Below are 23,707 nucleotides of genomic sequence, written 5' to 3'. Positions count from 1 at the left end.
AATGTTCTCTGGAGTGCCAGAGTGTGTTCTGGGTGTTCATGAACTCAGAGCGTTATTTATTCATTTATGATATCATGCTTCTGACTCCATCCTATTTAGAAATATTGTTGTTTAAAAAACATCTGGTTTTTTGTTTCTTTTGATTACAAACCAAACTTATTAGAAGGATTCCCCATCCACGGATTTATGGTGAAAACGTCCATGGCTCGCATGCAATGCAATTCATGCTATTTCTGTAGAAGTGTAAATGCGATCTGTAGGACGGTTCCCATGATTTTTATAAACCATTACATCTGGGAGCAGTATATCCCCCTTTTTCTTTACATTGGATCTTTGTCCAGCTCCTGTAAAAAGTTTGGATGTGCGTAAAACCCTTTATACCTAGGATAGGATAAAGTAATCCTTCTCACCCCCCCCCCCCTTAAAAGATTTAGATGCACTATTGTAAAGTGGCCGTTCCACTGGATGTCATAAGGTGAATGCACCAATTTGTAAGTCGCTCTGGATAAGAGCGTCTGCTAAATGACTTAAATGTAAATGTAAATAGTCTACATTTCCTTAATATTATACGCCCACGTATTTAGACATGGTTGGTCACACTGCATCCAAATCTGCCTAGGTATGATCATTTCATGTACACATCTGCAACTTGTCTGTGAAAAGATAGCCTACATTTTATGAGAGGGTAAAATGCTGTTAAACTGAAGTCCTTAACTATTTTGTTGTGTTTGTGGCATTAATCACAGCTTATTCAAAACAAGTTGCTTAATTTTCATATTTTATTCTAATTATTCTATGTCTTTTTTAGGCCTTATTAATTGTGAATTTAGTATTTTTTATTGACAATGTTTGGCTTGCCCACGGCTCAGAGAGAGAGAGAGAGAGAGAGAGAGAGAGAAAGAGATGAGGAATGTGACAGAGAGAGAGAGAGAGAGAGAGAGAGAGAGAGAGAGAGAGAGAGAGAGAGAGAGAGAGAGAGAGAGAGCTGAGAGGGGGAATGTGACAGAGAGAGAGAGAGAAAGAGAGAGAGAGAGAGGGAAATGAGAGGGGGAATGTGACAGAGAGAGAAAGAGAGAGAGAGAGGGAAATGAGAGGGGGAATGTGACAGAAAGAGAGAGAGAGAGAGAGAGAGAGAGAGAGAGAGAGAGAGAGAGAGATGAGAGGGAGAATGTGACAGAGAGAGAAAGAGAGAGAGAGAGGGAAATGAGAGGGGGAATGTGACAGAAAGAGAGAGAGAGAGAGAGAGAGAGAGAGAGAGAGAGAGAGAGTGTGTGTGTTAGAAAGAGAGCTGTGATGTTTAAGACTTCACAGTTCACACTCACTCTGTCTGCCGCCCCCTGGCCCTCCCACTGAGACGGAGGCCCCTGATCCAGGTCGGCTGCTGCTCTGCTGGGGCTCAGACTGGGAGAACTGGGGGGCCAGTGGCGGGACAACGCGACCCCTCCCAGGATCCACGCCTGGTGCATCACTCTCCGGCGTGCGGGGAATCTTGGGCCGGCTTGTAAACCCGGGGACATTGTCAATGCTGAGGACAGGGCCAGGGGGGAAAGGTCAAGGTTAGAAGGTGAGCTATGCAGTCAAGTCATTATCACTGTTGAGGACAGGGGGTAACACTGTAACACTGTATTACTGTAACACTGTAACACTGTATTACTGTACCACTATTATTGTAACACTGTAACATTGTTAACACTAATACTATATATCTGTAACACTGTATTACTGTAACACCGTAACACTGTATTACTGTAACACTGTATTACTGTAACACTGTATTAATGTAACACTGTATTACTGTAACACTGTATTAATGTAACACTGTATTAATGTAACACTGTATTAATGTAACACTGTATTACTGTAACACTGTATTACTGTATTACTGTAACACTGTATTACTGTAACACTGTATAACTGTATTACTGTAACACTGTAATACTGTAACACTGTATTACTGTACCACTATTATTGTAACACTGTAACATTGTTAACACTAATACTATATATCTGTAACACTGTATTGTAACACCGTAACACTGTATTACTGTAACACTGTATTACTGTATTATTGTAACACTGTATTACTGTAACACTGTATTAATGTAACACTGTATTAATGTAACACTGTATTACTGTATTACTGTAACACTGTATTACTGTATTACTGTAACACTGTATTACTGTAACACTGTATTAATGTAACACTGTATTAATGTAACACTGTATTACTGTAACACTGTATTACTGTAACACTGTATTACTGTATTACTGTAACACTGTATTACTGTATTACTGTAACACTGTATAACTGTATTACTGTAACACTGTATTACTGTATTACTGTAACACTGTATTACTGTACCACTATTATTGTAACACTGTAACATTGTTAACACTAATACTATATATCTGTAACACTGTATTACTGTAACACCGTAACACTGTATTACTGTAACACCGTATTACTGTATGTACTGTAACACTATTACTGTAAGTAACACTCTTACTATAGAACTGTAACACTGTATTACTGTAACACCGTAACACTGTATTATTGTAACACTGTATTACTGTAACACTGTATTAATGTAACACTGTATTAATGTAACACTGTATTAATGTAACACTGTATTAATGTAACACTGTATTACTGTATTACTGTAACACTGTATAACTGTATTACTGTAACACTGTAACACTGTATTACTGTATTACTGTAACACTGTATTAATGTAACACTGTATTAATGTAACACTGTATTAATGTAACACTGTATTAATGTAACACTGTAACACTGTATTACTGTATTACTGTAACACTGTATTACTGTATTACTGTAACACTGTATTACTGTAACACTGTAACACTGTAATACTGTAACACTGTATTACTGTATTACTGTACCACTATTATTGTAACACTGTAACATTGTTAACACTAATACTATATATCTGTAACACTGTATTACTGTAACACCGTAACACTGTATTACTGTAACACTGTATTACTGTAACACTGTATTAATGTAACACTGTATTACTGTAACACTGTATTAATGTAACACTGTATTAATGTAACACTGTATTACTGTAACACTGTATTACTGTATTACTGTAACACTGTATTACTGTAACACTGTATAACTGTATTACTGTAACACTGTATTTCTTTAAAACTGTAACACTGTAATACTGTAACACTGTATTACTGTACCACTATTATTGTAACACTGTAACATTGTTAACACTAATACTATATATCTGTAACACTGTATTGTAACACCGTAACACTGTATTACTGTAACACTGTATTACTGTATTATTGTAACACTGTATTACTGTAACACTGTATTAATGTAACACTGTATTAATGTAACACTGTATTAATGTAACACTGTATTACTGTATTACTGTAACACTGTATTACTGTAACACTGTATTACTGTATTACTGTAACACTGTATTACTGTATTACTGTAACACTGTATTACTGTATTACTGTAACACTGTATTACTGTAACACTGTATTACTGTAACACTATTACTGTAACACTGTAACACTGTATTACTGTAACACTGTATTGTAACACTGTAACAGTGTATTACTGTAACACTGTATTGTAACACTGTAACACTGTATTACTGTAACACTGTATTGTAACACTGAATTACTGTAACACTATTACTGCAATAGAGTGTTACAGTAACTAAACTACTGAAAGAGCTGCTTCATGTGCTTGGCCCTCCTATGTTGAACATAATAAATGGCTCTCTATCCACCGGATGTGTACCAAACTCACTAAAAGTGGCAGTAATAAAGCTCTCTTGAAAAAGCCAAACCTTGACCTAGAAAATATAAAAAACTATTGGCCTAAATCGAATCTCCCATTCCTCTCAATATTTCTGAAAAAGCTGTTGCGCAGCAACTTACTGCCTCCCTGAAGACAAACAATGTATATGAAACAATATATATGAAACGCTTCAGTCTGGTTTTAGACCCCATCTTAGCACTGAGACTGCACTTGTGAAGGTGGTAAATGACCTTTTAATGGCGTCAGACCAGAGTTCTGCATCTGTCCTCGTGCTCCTAGAACTTAGTGCTGCTTTTGACACCATAGATCACCACATTCTTTTGGAGAGATTGGAAACCCAAATTGGTCTACACGGACAAGTTCTGGCCTGGTTTAGATCTTATCTGTCGGAAAGATATCAGTTTATCTGTCACGACTTCCACCGAAGTCGGGTCCTCTCCTTGTTTGGGCGGCGCTCGGCGTCGCCGGTCTTCTGGCCATCATCGATCCACTTTTCATTTTCCATGTGTTTTGTCTTGTTTTTCCTCACACCTGGTTCAAATTCCCTCAATCATTTGTTGTGTATTTAACCCTCTGTTCCCCCCCATGTCTTTGTGTGGGATTGTTAATTGTAAATGCTTGTGCACGTGTTTATTGGTGCGCGACGGGTTTTGGTACCCAATATCTTGTTATTTTTATGCCGTTGGTTTTGCTATTAAACTGCTCCGGCTATTACCAAGTTCTGCTCTCCTGCGTCTGACTTCCCTGCCACCGGTTACGCACCCCTTACATTGTCTCTGTGAATGGTTTGTCCTCTGACAAATCAACTGTACATTTCGGTGTTCCTCAAGGCTCCGTTTTAGGACCACTATTGTTTTCACTATATATTTTACCTCTTGGTAATGTCACTCGAAAACATAATGTTAACTTTCACTGCTATGCAGATGACACACAGCTGTACATTTTGATGAAACATGGTGAAGCCCCAAAATTGCCCTCCCTGGAAGCCTGTGCTTCAGACATAAGGAAGTGGATGGCGGCAAATGTTCTTCTTTTAAACTCGGACAAAACAGAGATGCTTGTTCTAGGTCCCAAGAAGCAAAGAGATCTTCTGTTGAATCTGACTATTAATCTTGATGGTTGTACAGTCGTCTCAAATAAAACTGTGAAGGACCTCGGCGTTACTCTGGACCCTGATCTCCCTTTTGACGCACATATAAAGACTGTTTCCAGGACAGCTTTTTTTCATCTACGTAACATTGCAAAAATCAGAAACTTTCTGTTAAAAAATTATGCAGAAAAATTAATTAATGCTTTTGTCACGTCTAGGTTAGACTACTGCAATGCTCTACTTTCCGGCTACCTGGATAAAGCACTAAATAAACTTCAGTTAGTGCTAAACACGGCTGCTAGAATCTTGACTAGAAACAACAATTTTTATCATATTACTCCAGTGCTAGCCTCTCTACACTGGCTTCCTGTTAAGGCAATGGCTGATTTCAAGGTTTTACCGCTAACCTACAAAGCATTACATGGGCTTGCTCCTACCTATTTTTCCGATTTGGTCCAGCCGTACATACCTACACGTACGCCACAGACACAAGACGCAGGCCTCCTTACTCTCCCTAGAATTTATAAGCGAACAGCTGGAGGCAGGGCTTTCTCCTATAGAGCTCCATTTTTATGGAATGATCTGCCTATCCATGTGAGAGACGCAGACTCAGTCTCAACCTTTAAGTCTTTATTGAAGACTCATCTCTTCAGTAGGTCCTATGATTGAGTGTAGTCTGGCCCAGGAGTGTGAAGGTGAAAGGAAAGGCACTGGAGCAACGAACCGCCCTTGCTGTCTCTGCCTGGCTGGTTCCCCTCTCTCCACTGGGATTCTCTTCCTCAAACCCTATTACAGGGGCTTACTGGTGCTCTTTCATGCCGTCCCTAGGAGGGGTGCATCACTTGAGTGGGTTGAGTCACTGACGTGATCTTCCTGTCCGGGTTGGAGCCCCCCCCTTGGGTTGTGCCGTGGGGGAGATCTTCGTGGGCTATACTATGCCTTGTCCCAGGATGGTAAGTTGGTGGTTGAAGTTATCACTCTAGTGGTGTGGGGGCTGTGCTTTGGCAAAGTGGATGGGGTTATATCCTGCCTGGTTGGCCCTGCCCGGGGGTATCGTCGGACAGGGCCACAGTATCTCCCGACCCCTCCTGTCTCAGCCTTCAGTATTTATGCTGCAATAGTTTGTGTCGGGGGGCTAGGGTCAGTCTGTTATATCTGAAGTATTTCTCCTGTCTTATCCGGAGTCCTGTGTGAATTTAAGTATGCTCCCTCTAATTCTCTCTCTCTCTCTCGCTCTCTCTCTGAGGACCTGAGCCCTAGGACCATGCCTCAGGACTACCTGGCCCGATGACTCCTTGCTGTCCCCAGTCCACCTGGTCATGCTGCTGCTCCAGTTTCAACTGTTCTGCCTGTGGCTATGGAACCCTGAGCTGTTCACTGGACGTGCTACCTGTCCCAGACCTGCTGTTTTCAACTCTCTAGAGACAGCAGGAGCGGTAGAGATACTCTGATTGATCGGATATGAAAAGCCAACTGACATTTACTCCTGAGGTGCTGACCTGTTGCACCCTCTACAACCACTGTGATTATTATTATTTGACCCTGCTGGTCATTTATTAATATTTGAACATCTTGGCCATAATAATCTCTACCCGACACAGCCTGAAGAGGACTGGCCACCCCTCATAGCCTGGTTTCTCTCTAGGTTTCTTCCTAGGTTCTGGCCTTTCAAGAGGGAGTATTTCCTAGCCACTGCACTTCTACATCTACATTGCTTGCTGTTTGGGGTTTTAGGCTGAGTTTTTGTACAGCCCTTTGTGACATCAGCTGATGTAAGAAGGGCTTTATAAATACATTTGATTGATTGATTGATATTGTAACACTGTAATACTATATCACTGTAACACTGTATTACTGTAACACTGTATTACTGCAACACTGTAACACTGTATTACTAAATATTTGTAACGCTGTATTACTGTAACACTGTATTACTGTAACACTGTATTACTGTAACACTGTATTAATGTAACACTGTATTACTAAATATCTGTAACGCTGTATTACTGTAACACTGTATTACTATATATATATATATATATGTGTAACACTGTATTACTGCACCACTGTATTACTGCACCACTGTATTACTATAGAACTGTAACACTGTATTACTGTAACACTGTAACACTGTATTACTGTAACACTGTATTAATGTAACACTGTATTACTAAATATCTGTAACGCTGTATTACTGTAACACTGTATTACTGTAACACTGTATTACTGTAACACTGTATTAATGTAACACTGTATTACTAACTATCTGTAACGCTGTATTACTGTAACACTGTATTACTGTAACACTGTTACACTGTATTAATGTAACACTGTATTACCAAATATCTGTAACACTGTATTACTGTAACACTGTAACACTGTAACACTGTATTACTGTAACACTGTATTACTAAATATCTGTAACGCTGTATTACTGTAACACTGTATTACTATATATATATATATATATATATATATATATATAACACTGTATTACTGTAACACTGTATTACTGCACCACTGTATTACTATAGAACTGTAACGCTGTATTACTGTAACACTGTATTACTGTATTACTGTAACACTGTATTACTGTAACACTGTATTACTAAATATCTGTAACGCTGTATTACTGTAACACTATTACTGTAACACTGTATTACTGTAACACTGTATTACTATATATCTGTAACGCTGTATTACTGTAACACTGTATTACTGTATTACTGTAACACTGTATTACTGTAACACTGTATTACTAAATATCTGTAACGCTGTATTACTGTAACACTATTACTGTAACACTGTATTACTGTATTACTGTAACACTGTATTAATGTAACACTGTATTACTAAATATCTGTAACGCTGTATTACTGTAACACTGTATTACTGTATTACTGTAACACTGTATTAATGTAACACTGTATTACTAAATATCTGTAACACTGTATTACTGTAACACTGTAACACTGTATTAATGTAACACTGTATTACTAAATATCTGTAACACTGTATTACTGTAACACTGTAACACTGTATTACTATATTGCTGTATTATTATAGAACTGTAACACTGTATTACTGTAACACTGTATTACTGTAACACTGTATTACTGCACCACTGTATTACTGCACCACTGTATTACTATAGAACTGTAACACTGTATTACTGTAACACTGTATTACTATAGAACTGTAACACTGTATTACTGTAACACTATAACACTGTATTACTGTGACACTGTATCCCTTTAAGGGGATTATTTGTTAATGGTGGGAAAGAATAAGTTGATTTTGAAATAGGAGGATAATGAGAGTGTATCATTTTGCTGAACATATATATCTGCTGTATCTACATCTAGATGGATAGTTCTGCTGTATCTACATCTAGATGGATAGTTCTGTTGTATCTACATCTAGATAGATAGTTCTGCTGTATCTACATCTAGATGGATAGTTCTGTTGTATCTACATCTAGATGGATAGTTCTGCTGTATCTACATCTAGATGGATAGTTCTGTTGTATCTACATCTAGATGGATAGTTCTGTTGTATCTACATCTAGATGGATAGTTCTGTTGTATCTACATCTAGATGGATAGTTCTGCTGTATCTACATCTAGATGGATAGTTCTGCTGTATCTACATCTAGATGGATAGTTCTGCTGTATCTACATCTAGATGGATAGTTCTGCTGTATCTACATCTAGATGGATAGTCCTGTTGTATCTACATCTAGATGGATAGTTCTGTTGTATCTACATCTAGATGGATAGTTCTGCTGTATCTACATCTAGATGGATAGTTCTGCTGTATCTACATCTAGATGGATAGTTCTGCTGTATCTACATCTAGATAGATAGTTCTGTTGTATCTACATCTAGATAGATAGTTCTGTTGTATCTACATCTAGATGGATAGTTCTGTTGTATCTACATCTAGATGGATAGTTCTGTTGTATCTACATCTAGATGGATAGTTCTGTTGTATCTACATCTAGATGGATAGTTCTGTTGTATCTACATCTAGATGGATAGTTCTGTTGTATCTACATCTAGATGGATAGTTCTGTTGTATCTACATCTAGATGGATAGTTCTGTTGTATCTACATCTAGATGGATAGTTCTGTTGTATCTACATCTAGATGGATAGTTCTGTTGTATCTACATCTAGATGGATAGTTCTGTTGTATCTACATCTAGATGGATAGTTCTGCTGTATCTACATCTAGATGGATAGTTCTGTTGTATCTACATCTAGATGGATAGTTCTGTTGTATCTACATCTAGATGGATAGTTCTGCTGTATCTACATCTAGATGGATAGTTCTGCTGTATCTACATCTAGATGGATAGTTCTGTTGTATCTACATCTAGATGGATAGTTCTGTTGTATCTACATCTAGATAGATAGTTCTGTTGTATCTACATCTAGATGGATAGTTCTGTTGTATCTACATCTAGATGGATAGTTCTGTTGTATCTACATCTAGATGGATAGTTCTGTTGTATCTACATCTCGATGGATAGTTCTGCTGTATCTACATCTAGATGGATAGTTCTGTTGTATCTACATCTAGATGGATAGTTCTGTTGTATCTACATCTAGATGGATAGTTCTGTTGTATCTACATCTAGATGGATAGTTCTGTTGTATCTACATCTAGATAGATAGTTCTGTTGTATCTACATCTAGATGGATAGTTCTGTTGTATCTACATCTAGATAGATAGTTCTGTTGTATCTACATCTCGATGGATAGTTCTGCTGTATCTACATCTCGATGGATAGTTCTGTTGTATCTACATCTAGATAGATAGTTCTGTTGTATCTACATCTAGATGGATAGTTCTGTTGTATCTACATCTAGATAGATAGTTCTGTTGTATCTACATCTAGATGGATAGTTCTGTTGTATCTACATCTAGATGGATAGTTCTGCTGTATCTACATCTAGATGGATAGTTCTGTTGTATCTACATCTAGATAGATAGTTCTGTTGTATCTACATCTAGATGGATAGTTCTGTTGTATCTACATCTAGATAGATAGTTCTGTTGTATCTACATCTAGATAGATAGTTCTGTTGTATCTACATCTAGATGGATAGTTCTGCTGTATCTACATCTAGATGGATAGTTCTGTTGTATCTACATCTAGATGGATAGTTCTGCTGTATCTACATCTAGATGGATAGTTCTGCTGTATCTACATCTAGATGGATAGTTCTGCTGTATCTACATCTAGATGGATAGTTCTGCTGTATCTACATCTAGATGGATAGTTCTGTTGTATCTACATCTAGATGGATAGTTCTGTTGTATCTACATCTAGATGGATAGTTCTGTTGTATCTACATCTAGATGGATAGTTCTGTTGTATCTACATCTAGATGGATAGTTCTGTTGTATCTACATCTAGATGGATAGTTCTGCTGTATCTACATCTAGATGGATAGTTCTGTTGTATCTACATCTAGATGGATAGTTCTGTTGTATCTACATCTAGATGGATAGTTCTGCTGTATCTACATCTAGATGGATAGTTCTGCTGTATCTACATCTAGATGGATAGTTCTGTTGTATCTACATCTAGATGGATAGTTCTGTTGTATCTACATCTAGATAGATAGTTCTGTTGTATCTACATCTAGATGGATAGTTCTGTTGTATCTACATCTAGATGGATAGTTCTGTTGTATCTACATCTCGATAGATAGTTCTGTTGTATCTACATCTCGATGGATAGTTCTGCTGTATCTACATCTAGATGGATAGTTCTGTTGTATCTACATCTAGATGGATAGTTCTGTTGTATCTACATCTAGATGGATAGTTCTGTTGTATCTACATCTAGATGGATAGTTCTGTTGTATCTACATCTAGATGGATAGTTCTGTTGTATCTACATCTAGATAGATAGTTCTGTTGTATCTACATCTAGATGGATAGTTCTGTTGTATCTACATCTAGATAGATAGTTCTGTTGTATCTACATCTCGATGGATAGTTCTGCTGTATCTACATCTAGATGGATAGTTCTGTTGTATCTACATCTAGATAGATAGTTCTGTTGTATCTACATCTAGATGGATAGTTCTGTTGTATCTACATCTAGATAGATAGTTCTGTTGTATCTACATCTAGATGGATAGTTCTGTTGTATCTACATCTAGATGGATAGTTCTGCTGTATCTACATCTAGATGGATAGTTCTGTTGTATCTACATCTAGATAGATAGTTCTGTTGTATCTACATCTAGATGGATAGTTCTGTTGTATCTACATCTAGATAGATAGTTCTGTTGTATCTACATCTAGATAGATAGTTCTGTTGTATCTACATCTAGATGGATAGTTCTGCTGTATCTACATCTAGATGGATAGTTCTGTTGTATCTACATCTAGATGGATAGTTCTGCTGTATCTACATCTAGATGGATAGTTCTGCTGTATCTACATCTAGATGGATAGTTCTGCTGTATCTACATCTAGATGGATAGTTCTGCTGTATCTACATCTAGATGGATAGTTCTGCTGTATCTACATCTAGATGGATAGTTCTGCTGTATCTACATCTAGATGGATAGTTCTGCTGTATCTACATCTAGATGGATAGTTCTGCTGTATCTACATCTAGATGGATAGTTCTGCTGTATCTACATCTAGATGGATAGTTCTGCTGTATCTACATCTAGATGGATAGTTCTGCTGTATCTACATCTAGATGGATAGTTCTGCTGTATCTACATCTAGATGGATAGTTCTGTTGTATCTACATCTAGATGGATAGTTCTGTTGTATCTACATCTAGATGGATAGTTCTGTTGTATCTACATCTAGATGGATAGTTCTGTTGTATCTACATCTAGATGGATAGTTCTGCTGTATCTACATCTAGATGGATAGTTCTGCTGTATCTACATCTAGATGGATAGTTCTGTTGTATCTACATCTAGATGGATAGTTCTGCTGTATCTACATCTAGATGGATAGTTCTGTTGTATCTACATCTAGATGGATAGTTCTGTTGTATCTACATCTAGATGGATAGTTCTGTTGTATCTACATCTAGATGGATAGTTCTGTTGTATCTACATCTAGATGGATAGTTCTGTTGTATCTACATCTAGATGGATAGTTCTGCTGTATCTACATCTAGATGGATAGTTCTGTTGTATCTACATCTAGATGGATAGTTCTGTTGTATCTACATCTAGATAGATAGTTCTGCTGTATCTACATCTAGATGGATAGTTCTGCTGTATCTACATCTAGATGGATAGTTCTGTTGTATCTACATCTAGATGGATAGTTCTGCTGTATCTACATCTAGATGGATAGTTCTGTTGTATCTACATCTAGATGGATAGTTCTGTTGTATCTACATCTAGATGGATAGTTCTGCTGTATCTACATCTAGATGGATAGTTCTGTTGTATCTACATCTAGATGGATAGTTCTGTTGTATCTACATCTAGATGGATAGTTCTGTTGTATCTACATCTAGATGGATAGTTCTGTTGTATCTACATCTAGATGGATAGTTCTGTTGTATCTACATCTAGATGGATAGTTCTGCTGTATCTACATCTAGATGGATAGTTCTGTTGTATCTACATCTAGATGGATAGTTCTGTTGTATCTACATCTAGATGGATAGTTCTGTTGTATCTACATCTAGATGGATAGTTCTGCTGTATCTACATCTAGATGGATAGTTCTGTTGTATCTACATCTAGATGGATAGTTCTGCTGTATCTACATCTAGATGGATAGTTCTGTTGTATCTACATCTAGATGGATAGTTCTGCTGTATCTACATCTAGATGGATAGTTCTGTTGTATCTACATCTAGATGGATAGTTCTGTTGTATCTACATCTAGATAGATAGTTCTGCTGTATCTACATCTAGATAGATAGTTCTGTTGTATCTACATCTAGATAGATAGTTCTGCTGTATCTACATCTAGATGGATAGTTCTGTTGTATCTACATCTAGATGGATAGTTCTGCTGTATCTACATCTAGATAGATAGTTCTGTTGTATCTATATCTAGATAGATAGTTCTGCTGTATCTACATCTAGATGGATAGTTCTGTTGTATCTACATCTAGATAGATAGTTCTGTTGTATCTACATCTAGATGGATAGTTCTGTTGTATCTACATCTAGATAGATAGTTCTGTTGTATCTACATCTAGATAGATAGTTCTGTTGTATCTACATCTAGATGGATAGTTCTGTTGTATCTACATCTAGATGGATAGTTATGTTGTATCTACATCTAGATAGATAGTTCTGTTGTATCTACATCTAGATGGATAGTTCTGTTGTATCTACATCTAGATAGATAGTTCTGTTGTATCTACATCTAGATGGATAGTTCTGTTGTATCTACATCTAGATAGATAGTTCTGCTGTATCTACATCTAGATGGATAGTTCTGTTGTATCTACATCTAGATAGATAGTTATGTTGTATCTACATCTAGATGGATAGTTCTGTTGTATCTACATCTCGATAGATAGTTCTGTTGTATCTACATCTAGATAGATAGTTCTGCTGTATCTACATCTAGATGGATAGTTCTGTTGTATCTACATCTAGATGGATAGTTCTGTTGTATCTACATCTAGATGGATAGTTCTGCTGTATCTACATCTAGATAGATAGTTCTGTTGTATCTACATCTAGATGGATAGTTCTGTTGTATCTACATCTAGATGGATAGTTCTGTTGTATCTACATCTAGATGGATAGTTCTGTTGTATCTACATCTAGATGGATAGTTCTGCTGTATCTACATCTAGATAGATAGTTCTGTTGTATCTACATCTAGATAGATAGTTCTGCTGTATCTACATCTAGATGGATAGTTCTGCTGTATCTAGATGGATAGTTCTGCTGTATCTAGATGGATAGTTCTGTTGTATCTACATCTAGATGGATAGTTCTGTTGTATCTACATCTAGATGGATAGTTCTGTTGTATCTACATCTAGATGGATAGTTCTGCTGTATCTACATCTAGATGGATAGTTCTGTTGTATCTACATCTAGATGGATAGTTCTGTTGTATCTACATCTAGATGGATAGTTCTGTTGTATCTACATCTAGATAGATTGTTCTGTTGTATCTACATCTAGATGGATAGTTCTGCTGTATCTACATCTAGATGGATAGTTCTGTTGTATCTACATCTAGATAGATAGTTCTGTTGTATCTACATCTAGATGGATAGTTCTGCTGTATCTACATCTAGATGGATAGTTCTGCTGTATCTACATCTAGATGGATAGTTCTGTTGTATCTACATCTAGATGGATAGTTCTGTTGTATCTACATCTAGATAGATAGTTCTGTTGTATCTACATCTAGATGGATAGTTCTGCTGTATCTACATCTAGATGGATAGTTCTGCTGTATCTACATCTAGATGGATAGTTCTGCTGTATCTACATCTAGATGGATAGTTCTGTTGTATCTACATCTAGATAGATAGTTCTGTTGTATCTACATCTAGATAGATAGTTCTGTTGTATCTACATCTAGATGGATAGTTCTGCTGTATCTACATCTAGATGGATAGTTCTGCTGTATCTACATCTAGATGGATAGTTCTGCTGTATCTACATCTAGATGGATAGTTCTGTTGTATCTACATCTAGATAGATAGTTCTGTTGTATCTACATCTAGATGGATAGTTCTGCTGTATCTACATCTAGATGGATAGTTCTGTTGTATCTACATCTAGATGGATAGTTCTGCTGTATCTACATCTAGATGGATAGTTCTGTTGCATCTACATCTAGATGGATAGTTCTGCTGTATCTACATCTAGATGGATAGTTCTGTTGTATCTACATCTAGATAGATAGTTCTGCTGTATCTACATCTAGATAGATAGTTCTGCTGTATCTACATCTAGATAGATAGTTGTTACTTGTTATTCCACAGAGAATGTGAGACAAACATCCTGAGAGGAGTGGCCGAAGATAATTCCTGATTCATCATTGTTATAAATCATCCTCATAACATAATCTATCATAGGAAATATAAACTGGTCGGTCATCATGTGGCCCCTATGAGTGGCTAGTAGAGCCTAATGGACCCCATGTCTCAGCAAGAAACTGTGGCTTTGATACCCCAGTCGAACCAAAATGGAGTCCACAAAAATAGCAACCTCTGCACCACAATGGAGCCAAAATAAAGTCCTATAGAGCAGCAATGCCCCCCCCCCCCCCATTTGAGCCACAATAAAGTCACAGTTACAATCGATACCAGGAAACTGCCCTCTATGCAGGCAGAGGGTTGAAGTGAAGGCATTTTTACATTAGCCTTTGGCATTCCTGGGGAGCAGAGTGCTTAATTTAAGTGGCGTTTCCGAGGCTCATTACACGCGGGGGAGATGCAGAAGTCAAGCTCCTGTGGGATTTGGACTAAAAAAAGGGCCGACAATGAGCCCCTTTGTTGACTGCTCGTTTAAACGCATGTCACACACCGCCTGGCTAGTGCTAAGTCACAGATTAGTATTATGCTCCCCGGCAACAAAAACAAAAAGGGGAACTAACAAAGAATCACTGACAACAACCACAACTAAACAGGTGGGGTTTTAGGAGGGGTTCTGAAAGACATTCATGGGACTGTCCACTGAAAGTTGACTAGCAACAACAACTAGGACCTAAAAGACACCCACCATGAGACCCACTAAATTTGCCCAAGAAGAGGCAAACAAAAGAAAAACCCCCACACCAAACTTAAAGACAGGAAGCAAACCAAACAGTGGAGCATTATGAAAACAGGGACGGTCAGATAAAGGATTATTTGTCTAGAAATCAAATAGGGAGAAACAACTAAAGGAGTTAACCCTCCACGTCTCTCAAGACAACTGGAGCATTGGGCCAGCCACTCTTAAATATCACCTGGGCCAGCACAGGTGTAACACATACGGACTAACAAGGTGACATCAACCGGTGCGCTCCAACTGCTAATGTGCTAAGGTCTAACCTCGAAATATAAATGGAAAAACCAAAGCCTGTAACATTAGTGTAGTCCTTCCCCCTCCACCTTTTCCTCCCTGCCTTCTCTGACTCAAGCCCTCTATCCTTCTCTCTTCTACGGAAAGTCTCTCCAGACATTCCAGTACTGACATGTCACTCTCAGCGAAGAATGTCACACTCTGTCATGTGACCCTCTCTTTCCTACAGTCTGACACAGCTAAAGGGGGCCAGGGCACCACTAGTGTGTGTGAGAGAGAAAGTGTATACACATGAGTGTGTGGGATGTACCGTATGTAAATATAAGTGTTGTTTATGTGTAAATGAGTGCATGTAAGTAATGTTATTGTAAGTCGATACATTAGTGTGTGTGTGTGTGTGTGTGTGTGTGTGTGTGTGTGTGTGTGTGTGTGTGTGTGTTCACCTGGCAGAGTGTCCGTTGCGCTCCTCCCCCTCCTGGGCTCTTCGTCCTTCATACGACCCCCCAGACTCCTGGGACGAACGGCCACACTCTGAGTCTGTGTGTAAGCAGAGAGATAGAGACAGAGAGAAAGAGAGAGCGAGAGATAGAGAGAGAGAGAGAGAGAAAGAGATTGAGACAGAGAGAGAGAGCGAGAGCGAGAAAGAGATAGAGAGAGAGAAAGAAAGAGACAGAAACAGAGAGAGCGAGAGAGCGAGAGAGAGAGAGAGAGAGAGAGAGAGAGAGAGAGAGAGAGAGAGAGAGTCATCCTGTAAGAAACATGGTATAGAGGAGACAGAGAGCAAGACCCACCACTGGTTGCCCTCTAGGTTACAGAGAGCTGGTAGTCCTATCCACCAAACTACCAGGCGTGAAACAGGGGGTATGCTAATTTGGTATAGAGAAGACCTAACTCACTCAATTAAATTAATCAAAACAGAAACATTTTACATTTGGCTAGAAATTCAAAAGGAAATGATCTTCACAGAGAAAAATGTCCTCCTGTGTGCTACCTATATCCCCCACTAGAATCCCTATACTTTAATGAAGACAGCTTCTGCATCCTGGAGGGGGAAATCAATCATTTCCAGGCCCAGGGACATGTACTAGTCCGTGGCAACCTAAATGCCAGAACCGGACAAGAACCTGACACCCTCAGCACACAGGAGGACAAACACCTACCTGGAGGTGACAGCATTCCCTCACCCCTTGGCACAACTATGACAACATAACCAACAAAAACAGGTCACAACTCCTGCAGCTCTGTCGCATGCTGGGTATGTACATAGTTAATGGTAGGCTTCGAGGGGACTCCTATGGTAGGTAAACATATAGCTCATCTCTCGGCAGTAGTACTGTAGACTACTTTAGACTGTGGACTCAGAGCGTTCACAGTCAGCCCACTGACACCCATATCAGATCACAGCAAAATTACAGTCTACTTGAACAAAGCAATACTCAATCATGAGGCATCAAAGCCAAAGGAACTGAGTAATATAACAAAATGCTACAGATGGAAGGAATGTAGTGTGAAAACCGACCAAAAAACATTTAGGCAACAATAAATTCAATCCCTTTTGGACAACTTCCTGGACAAAACGTTCCACTGTAATAGTGAAGGTGTAAACTTGACAGTAGAAAATATTAACAGTATATTTGACCTCTCAGCTTTCCTATAAAATCAAAAAATGTCAAACAGACAACTGAAGAAAATGAACAACAATGACAAATGTTTTGATGAAGAATGCAAAAACCTAAGAATGAAATTGAGAAGTCTATGCCTTCACTATGGTGAATCACTAAAACAATACAAAAATACACTACGGAAAAAGAAAGAACAGCATGTCAGAAATCAGCTCAAGAATCCATAGACTAACCCACTTCTGGGAAAATTGGAAAACACTTAAACAACAACACAAATAATGATCTATGCAAAATGGAGATGTATTGGTAAACCACTTCTCCAATCTTTTTGGCTCTATAACAAAGAACAAACAGCAAAAAAATATACATGATCAAATACAAATCTTAAAATCAACTATTAAAGACTACCAGAACCAACTGTATTCTCCAATTACCTTGAATGTACTACAGGAGAAAATACAACCCCTCCAACCCAAAAAGCCTGTGGTGTTGATGGTATCCTCAATGAAATTGGGAAAATCCTCTGCATTATCATTAACAGCAGACTCGTACATTTCCTCAGTGAAAGCAATGTACTGAGCAAATGTCAAATTATCGTACAACAGACCACGTATTCACCCTGCAAACCCTAACTGACAAACAAACAAAGGCAAAGTCTTCTCACACTTTGTTGATTTCAAAAAAGCCTTTGACTCAACTTGGCATGAGGGTCTGCTATACCAATGGACGGAAAGTGGTTAGGGGAAAAACATACGACATTATAAAATCCATGAACACCAACAATAAGTGTGGGGTTAAAATTGGCAAAGAACACACATATTTCTTCCCACAGGGCCGGGGGGTGAGACAGGGATGCAGCTTAAGCACCACCCTCTTCAAAATAAATATCAACGACTTGGCGAGGGCACTAGAACAGTCTGCAGCACCCGGCCTCACCCTACTAGGATCTGAAGTCAAATGTCTACTGTTTGCTGATGAACTGGTGCTTCTGTCACCAACTAAAGAGGGCCTACAGCAGCACCTAGATCTTCTGCACAGATTCTGCCAGGACTGGGCCCTGACAGTAAATCTCAGTAAGACAAAAATAATGGTGTTCCAAAAAAGGTCCAGTCGCCAGGACCACAAATACAAATTCAATCTAGACACTGTTGCCCTAGAGCACACAAAAAACGATACATATCTTGGCCTAAACATCAGCACCACAGGTAACTTCCACAAAGCTGTGAATGATCTGAGAGACAAGGCAAGAAGGACCTTCTATGCCATCAAAAGGAACATAAAATTCGACATACCAATTAGGATCTGGCTAAAAATACTTGAATCAGTTATAGAAGCCATCACCCTTTATGGTTGTGAAGTCTGGGGTCCGCTCACCAACCAAGAATTCACAAAACGGGACAAACACCAAATTGAGACTCTGCATGCAGAATTCTGCAAAAATATCCTCTGTGTACAACGTAAAACACCAAATAATGCATGCAGAGCAGAAATAGGACGATAGCCGCTTGTCATGACGTGGCCCTTTCTGGGTATAGAGCGTGGCATCCCTCTCTCTCCCTCCTACACCCAGGTCCTGTTATCTCAGGTCGTAAATCCCTGGAGGAGACTCTCTCCTCCTGGCCATGCAGTATATATATTTACATTTACATTTAAGTCATTTAGCTGACGCTCTTATTCTACATCACAGAACTTGAGAACTGAACAATGTCCATGTTTGGGAGAATGTGTAAACGGTCGGTGGAGAAGCCAGCTATGACCTGGTCTGTTTTGTTTCATGTTTGTGACCACATGAAAGACAATATGGCGACATTACCATAACTCTGCTTATACAGGTGCCTCCATTATGAGGTTTGCGTCTAATTATTGTATAAAATGAATGAGTAAAGATGAAACTATTTGTGAAATGATGTAATGATATTAATGTGAGAGAATTGTATTCCCATTAAAGTTTAACTAAGTCATTGGCCCGCCTCCATGAGCACAGACATGATCTGGCTCATGGGACAGCCCTTTTCAATGAATAAAACCCCCACCTGAAGAAATCCTCTTCAGACCATGCTTACCTCAGATAACTGAGGGGGCAAAGGTTTGAGTAGAGACCGCAAAAACCTCAGTCTAAGCCAAGGTTGCAATGGTTGTTGAATTCCTAACCATACCACGTGGACCATTGGCTACACGGTGGGAAATGGTTAAACTCTGAGACTATCGATCCCAACAGAATAAGACCAAATCTTAGATACTAATTACTAGTCTGCAGCTAGAAATTATGTCAACCTGAGATGCGAGGACCGACAACAGCCGAAACATCTATTCTATAAGAACATTTCTGAATGGTACTCTGAAGTATCCATTCTAACCATAAAATACTTCAGGGAAGCAGAGAGACGCGCAAATGAACTTTGGAACAGAAAGACGGACGATTCAGACGGACGAACAGAGATCACGACGACACACTGAGCGTAAATATGTATTCATTGCAATTATTCCCGAATGAGTGAGCGTTCATGTGCAAAGGATTAGCATTTCAATTAATATAATTATCAACTGTGTAGTGACTCTTTTGTCTTTCCCGCCCTTCTCAGTCCACACCCACTTCCCTTTGTCCACCAAGCCGCCATGTCGGGGAACCTCCCCTATCATTTCCTTGTAACCATATCTACTGTTTGTTTGTTTATGCATTTCTGTGATTATTTAGTTAGTTAGTAAATTAATGATTAAGACACTTGGTGTATGGATGATTCATAGTAATGGCTGGGTTCGTGCAGATAACCAACAATTTACGATGTTTGGAATGAGACTAACGTGAGGTAAAGAATAATTCATTAGAAGAATAATTCATTAGAAGACAAATTGATCAGATATTAAAATATCTGAAGAGTTATATTAGGAAAATTATAACTTTGTAATCTGAAGATTTTCCTTGGTGGCCCGACTTCCTAGTTAATTACATTTACATTATTAGTTTAATCACGTAATAATAATTACAGAGAATTGATTTGATAAAATAACAGTCTTCACTTTAATGATGCCAAAGACACGACACGCTAATGATCAAAATCCAGAAAAGAGCCATCCACAACAAAGCCATCACCTACAGAGAGATGAACCTGGAGACCTGGCTCTCAAGAGAAGACAGGCTATGTGCACAATGCCCACAAAATGAGGTGGAAACTGAGCTGCACTTCCTAACCTCCTGCCAAATGTATGACCATATCAGAGACACATATTTCCCTCAGATTACACAGATCCACAAAGAATTTGAAAACAAACCCGATTTTGATAAACTCCCATATCTACTGGGTGAAATACCACAGTGTGCCATTACAGCAGCAAGAATTGTAACCTGTTGCCACAAGAAAAGGGAAACCAGTGAAGAACAAACATTATTGTAAATACAACCCATATTTATGTTTATTTATTTTCCCTTTTGCACTTTAACCATTTGCACATCGTTACAACACTGTATATATACATAATATGACATTTGTAATGTCTTTATTCTTTTGGAACTTCTGTGACCCTAACACCCTAATATATAAAAAATGAGCTGCAGGTAGAGGAGGTTGGTGGGAGGAGCTATAATGGCTGGTTGGTGGGTCAAGGTAACGGCTGGAATAGAATCGATGGAATGGTACCAAACACATCAGACACATGGAAACAACAACGTGTTTGACTCCATTCCACTGATTCCATTCCAGCCATTACAATGAGCCCATCCTCCTATAGCTCCTCTGTCCGTAGGCTGAATTAGTTTTTTGCACCATGTCTTCTGCCTGATTTTGATATGTTTCTGCTTGTAATTTCCGACATTTTGGTAGTATATATACGGTCAACTTGTCTATAATTAGATACGTGCAGCTTCTCTTATGTTACTCTAGAACAGGGGTTTCCCAAAGCCAGTCCTGGGGCCCCCCCTTGCACCTACAGTGAAACTATTCAGACCCCTTGACTTTTTCCACATTTTGTTACGTTACAGCCTTATTATAAAATTGATTTAATAGTTTTTCCCCTCATCAACCTACACACAATACCCCATAATGACAAAAGAAAAAACTGGATTGTAGAATATTTATACATTTTTTGATACGGAAATATCTTATTTACATAAGTATTAAGACACTTTGCTATGAGACTTGAAATTGAGCTCAGCTGCATCCTGTTTCCGTTGATCATCCTTGAGATGTTTCTACAACTTAATTGGAGTCCACCTCTGGTAAATTAAATTAATTAGACATGATTTGGAAAGTCACACACCTGTCTATATAAGGTCCCACAGTTGACAGTGCATGTCAGAGCAAAAACCAAGCCATGAGGTCAAAGGAATTGTCCGTAGAGCTCCGAGACAGGATTGTGTTGAGGCACAGATCTGGGGAAGGGAATCAAAACATTTCTGTAGCATTGAAGGTCCCCAAGAACACAGTGGCCATCATTCTTAAATGGAAGAAGTTTGGAAACACCAAGACTCTTCCTAGATTTGGCCGCCCGGCCAAACAGAGCAATCGGGGAAGACGGGACTTGGTCAGGGAGGTGACCGAGAACTCGATGGTCACTGACAGAGCTCCAGAGTTCCTCTGAGGAGATGAGAGAACCTTCCAGAATGACAACCATCTCTGCAGCACTCCACCAATCAGGCTTTTATGATAGAGTGGTTAGACAGAAGCCACTCCTCAGTAAAAGGCACATAACAGCCCGCTTGGAGTTTACCAAAGGCACCTAAAGGATTCTCAGACCATGAAAAACAAGATCCTCTGGTCTGATGAAACCAAGATTGAACTCTTTGGCCTGAATGCCAATCGTCACGTCTGGAGGAAACCGGTCACCATCCCTACAGTGAAGCATGGTGGTGATAGCATCATGCTGTGGGGATGTTTTTCAGCGGCAGGGACTGGGAGACTAGTCAGGATCGAGGGAAAAATGAACGGAGTACAGAGAGATCCTTGATGAAAACCTGCTCCAGAGCACTCAGGACCTCAGACTGGGGCGAAGGTTCACCTTTCAACAGGACAACGACTAAGCACACAGTGAAAACAACGCAGGAGTGGCTTCGGGACAAGTCTCTGAATGTCCTTGAGTGGCCCAGCCAGAGCCCGAACTTGAACCCGATCAAACATCTCTGGAGAGACCTGACAATAACTGTGCAGCGACGCTCCCCATCCAACCCGACGGAGCTTAAGCGAATCTGCAGAAAAGAATGGGAGAAACTCCCTAAATACAGGTGTGCCAAGCTTTAGCAAAGAAGACTCGAGGCCGTAATCGCTACCAAATGTGCTTCAACAAAGTACTGAGTAAAGGGTCTGAATACTTACGTAAATGTGATATTCCATATTTATTTTTATAAATTAGCAAACATTTCTAAAAACGTGTTTTTGCTTTGTCATTATGGGGTATTGTGTGTAGATTGATGAATGGAAAAAAACTATATAATCAATTTTAGAAAAAGGCTTTAATGTAAGAAAATGGGGAAAAAGTCAAGGGGTCTGAATACTTTCCGAATGCTCTGTTTGTGTGGTCTCATGAAATACAGTAGGCTGCCTAGTGTCTATGCATGGGCAGAGAATCACGTGGCAGTTATCTTTCCAAGGAAATTAACTGAAATATGATTAGACTACAGTTTACTACAGTGTCTGTACATAAATATTGATAATGGAAAGAAGTGAAGGGAGCTCAACCAACTTGAGTCGAGGTGGAATCAAAAAAAAAAAGAGACATCATTCAAAAAGGAAAAGGCTACCATGGTGAGCGAGCGATGCGCTTTTTCATTTTCTTTGAATATTGATTTACCCCATTTATTTGTCTCTGCCTGCAAATCGTCCCGACTGCTAAAAGGTAGGCTGTATCCTAGTCGCGAAACCTAGCTCAAGAGAAAGTGCAAGAGTCCGCTGTCATCATTCTTTCTGCTTCCAGTTCAGTAGCCATACGTGTGAGATCAGGGGCAGTTATCTTTCCAAGGAAATGTACTTCCTGAATATGATTAGTTCACTATATTATCTATCAATAAATATTGATCACCCATATTTGTCTCGGTCTGAAAATCGTCCCGGTCCTAAAATGTAGGCTTTAAAACGTTCCGCAAGAATAATTGCAAGTCTCAACAACATTGCTCTATTTCAAACTACGTCTGTAATAACGTACAGCAATACTGATAGCTTAATGGGCCATGTGAAAAACTCTGGTAATTTTACCTACAGTATTTCTTCG

The 23,707-nt window shown here is 38.8% G+C and overlaps 1 protein-coding gene across 4 annotated transcripts in view; it reads right to left on the bottom strand.

Moving 5' to 3' along the window:
* The window catches only part of LOC139539422 (lisH domain-containing protein ARMC9), a 113,303-nt gene that overhangs the window by 8,071 nt on the left and 81,525 nt on the right, over positions 1–23,707 (bottom strand). For all 4 annotated transcript variants that reach the window (XM_071342373.1, XM_071342375.1, XM_071342371.1 and 1 more), the window contains 2 exons: positions 16,331–16,424; positions 1,323–1,525 (listed from right to left, as the gene is read on the bottom strand). In XM_071342373.1, coding sequence (XP_071198474.1) covers positions 1,323–1,525; positions 16,331–16,424 — 297 coding nt within the window. The remainder of the gene's footprint in view (positions 1–1,322; positions 1,526–16,330; positions 16,425–23,707) is intronic.

The sequence above is a fragment of the Salvelinus alpinus genome, chromosome 15 (assembly GCF_045679555.1).
Source record: "Salvelinus alpinus chromosome 15, SLU_Salpinus.1, whole genome shotgun sequence".
Lineage (NCBI taxonomy): Eukaryota > Metazoa > Chordata > Actinopteri > Salmoniformes > Salmonidae > Salvelinus > Salvelinus alpinus.
The sequence above is the reverse complement of the archived record's forward strand: the minus strand, read 5'-3'. Positions and strand labels throughout refer to the sequence as shown.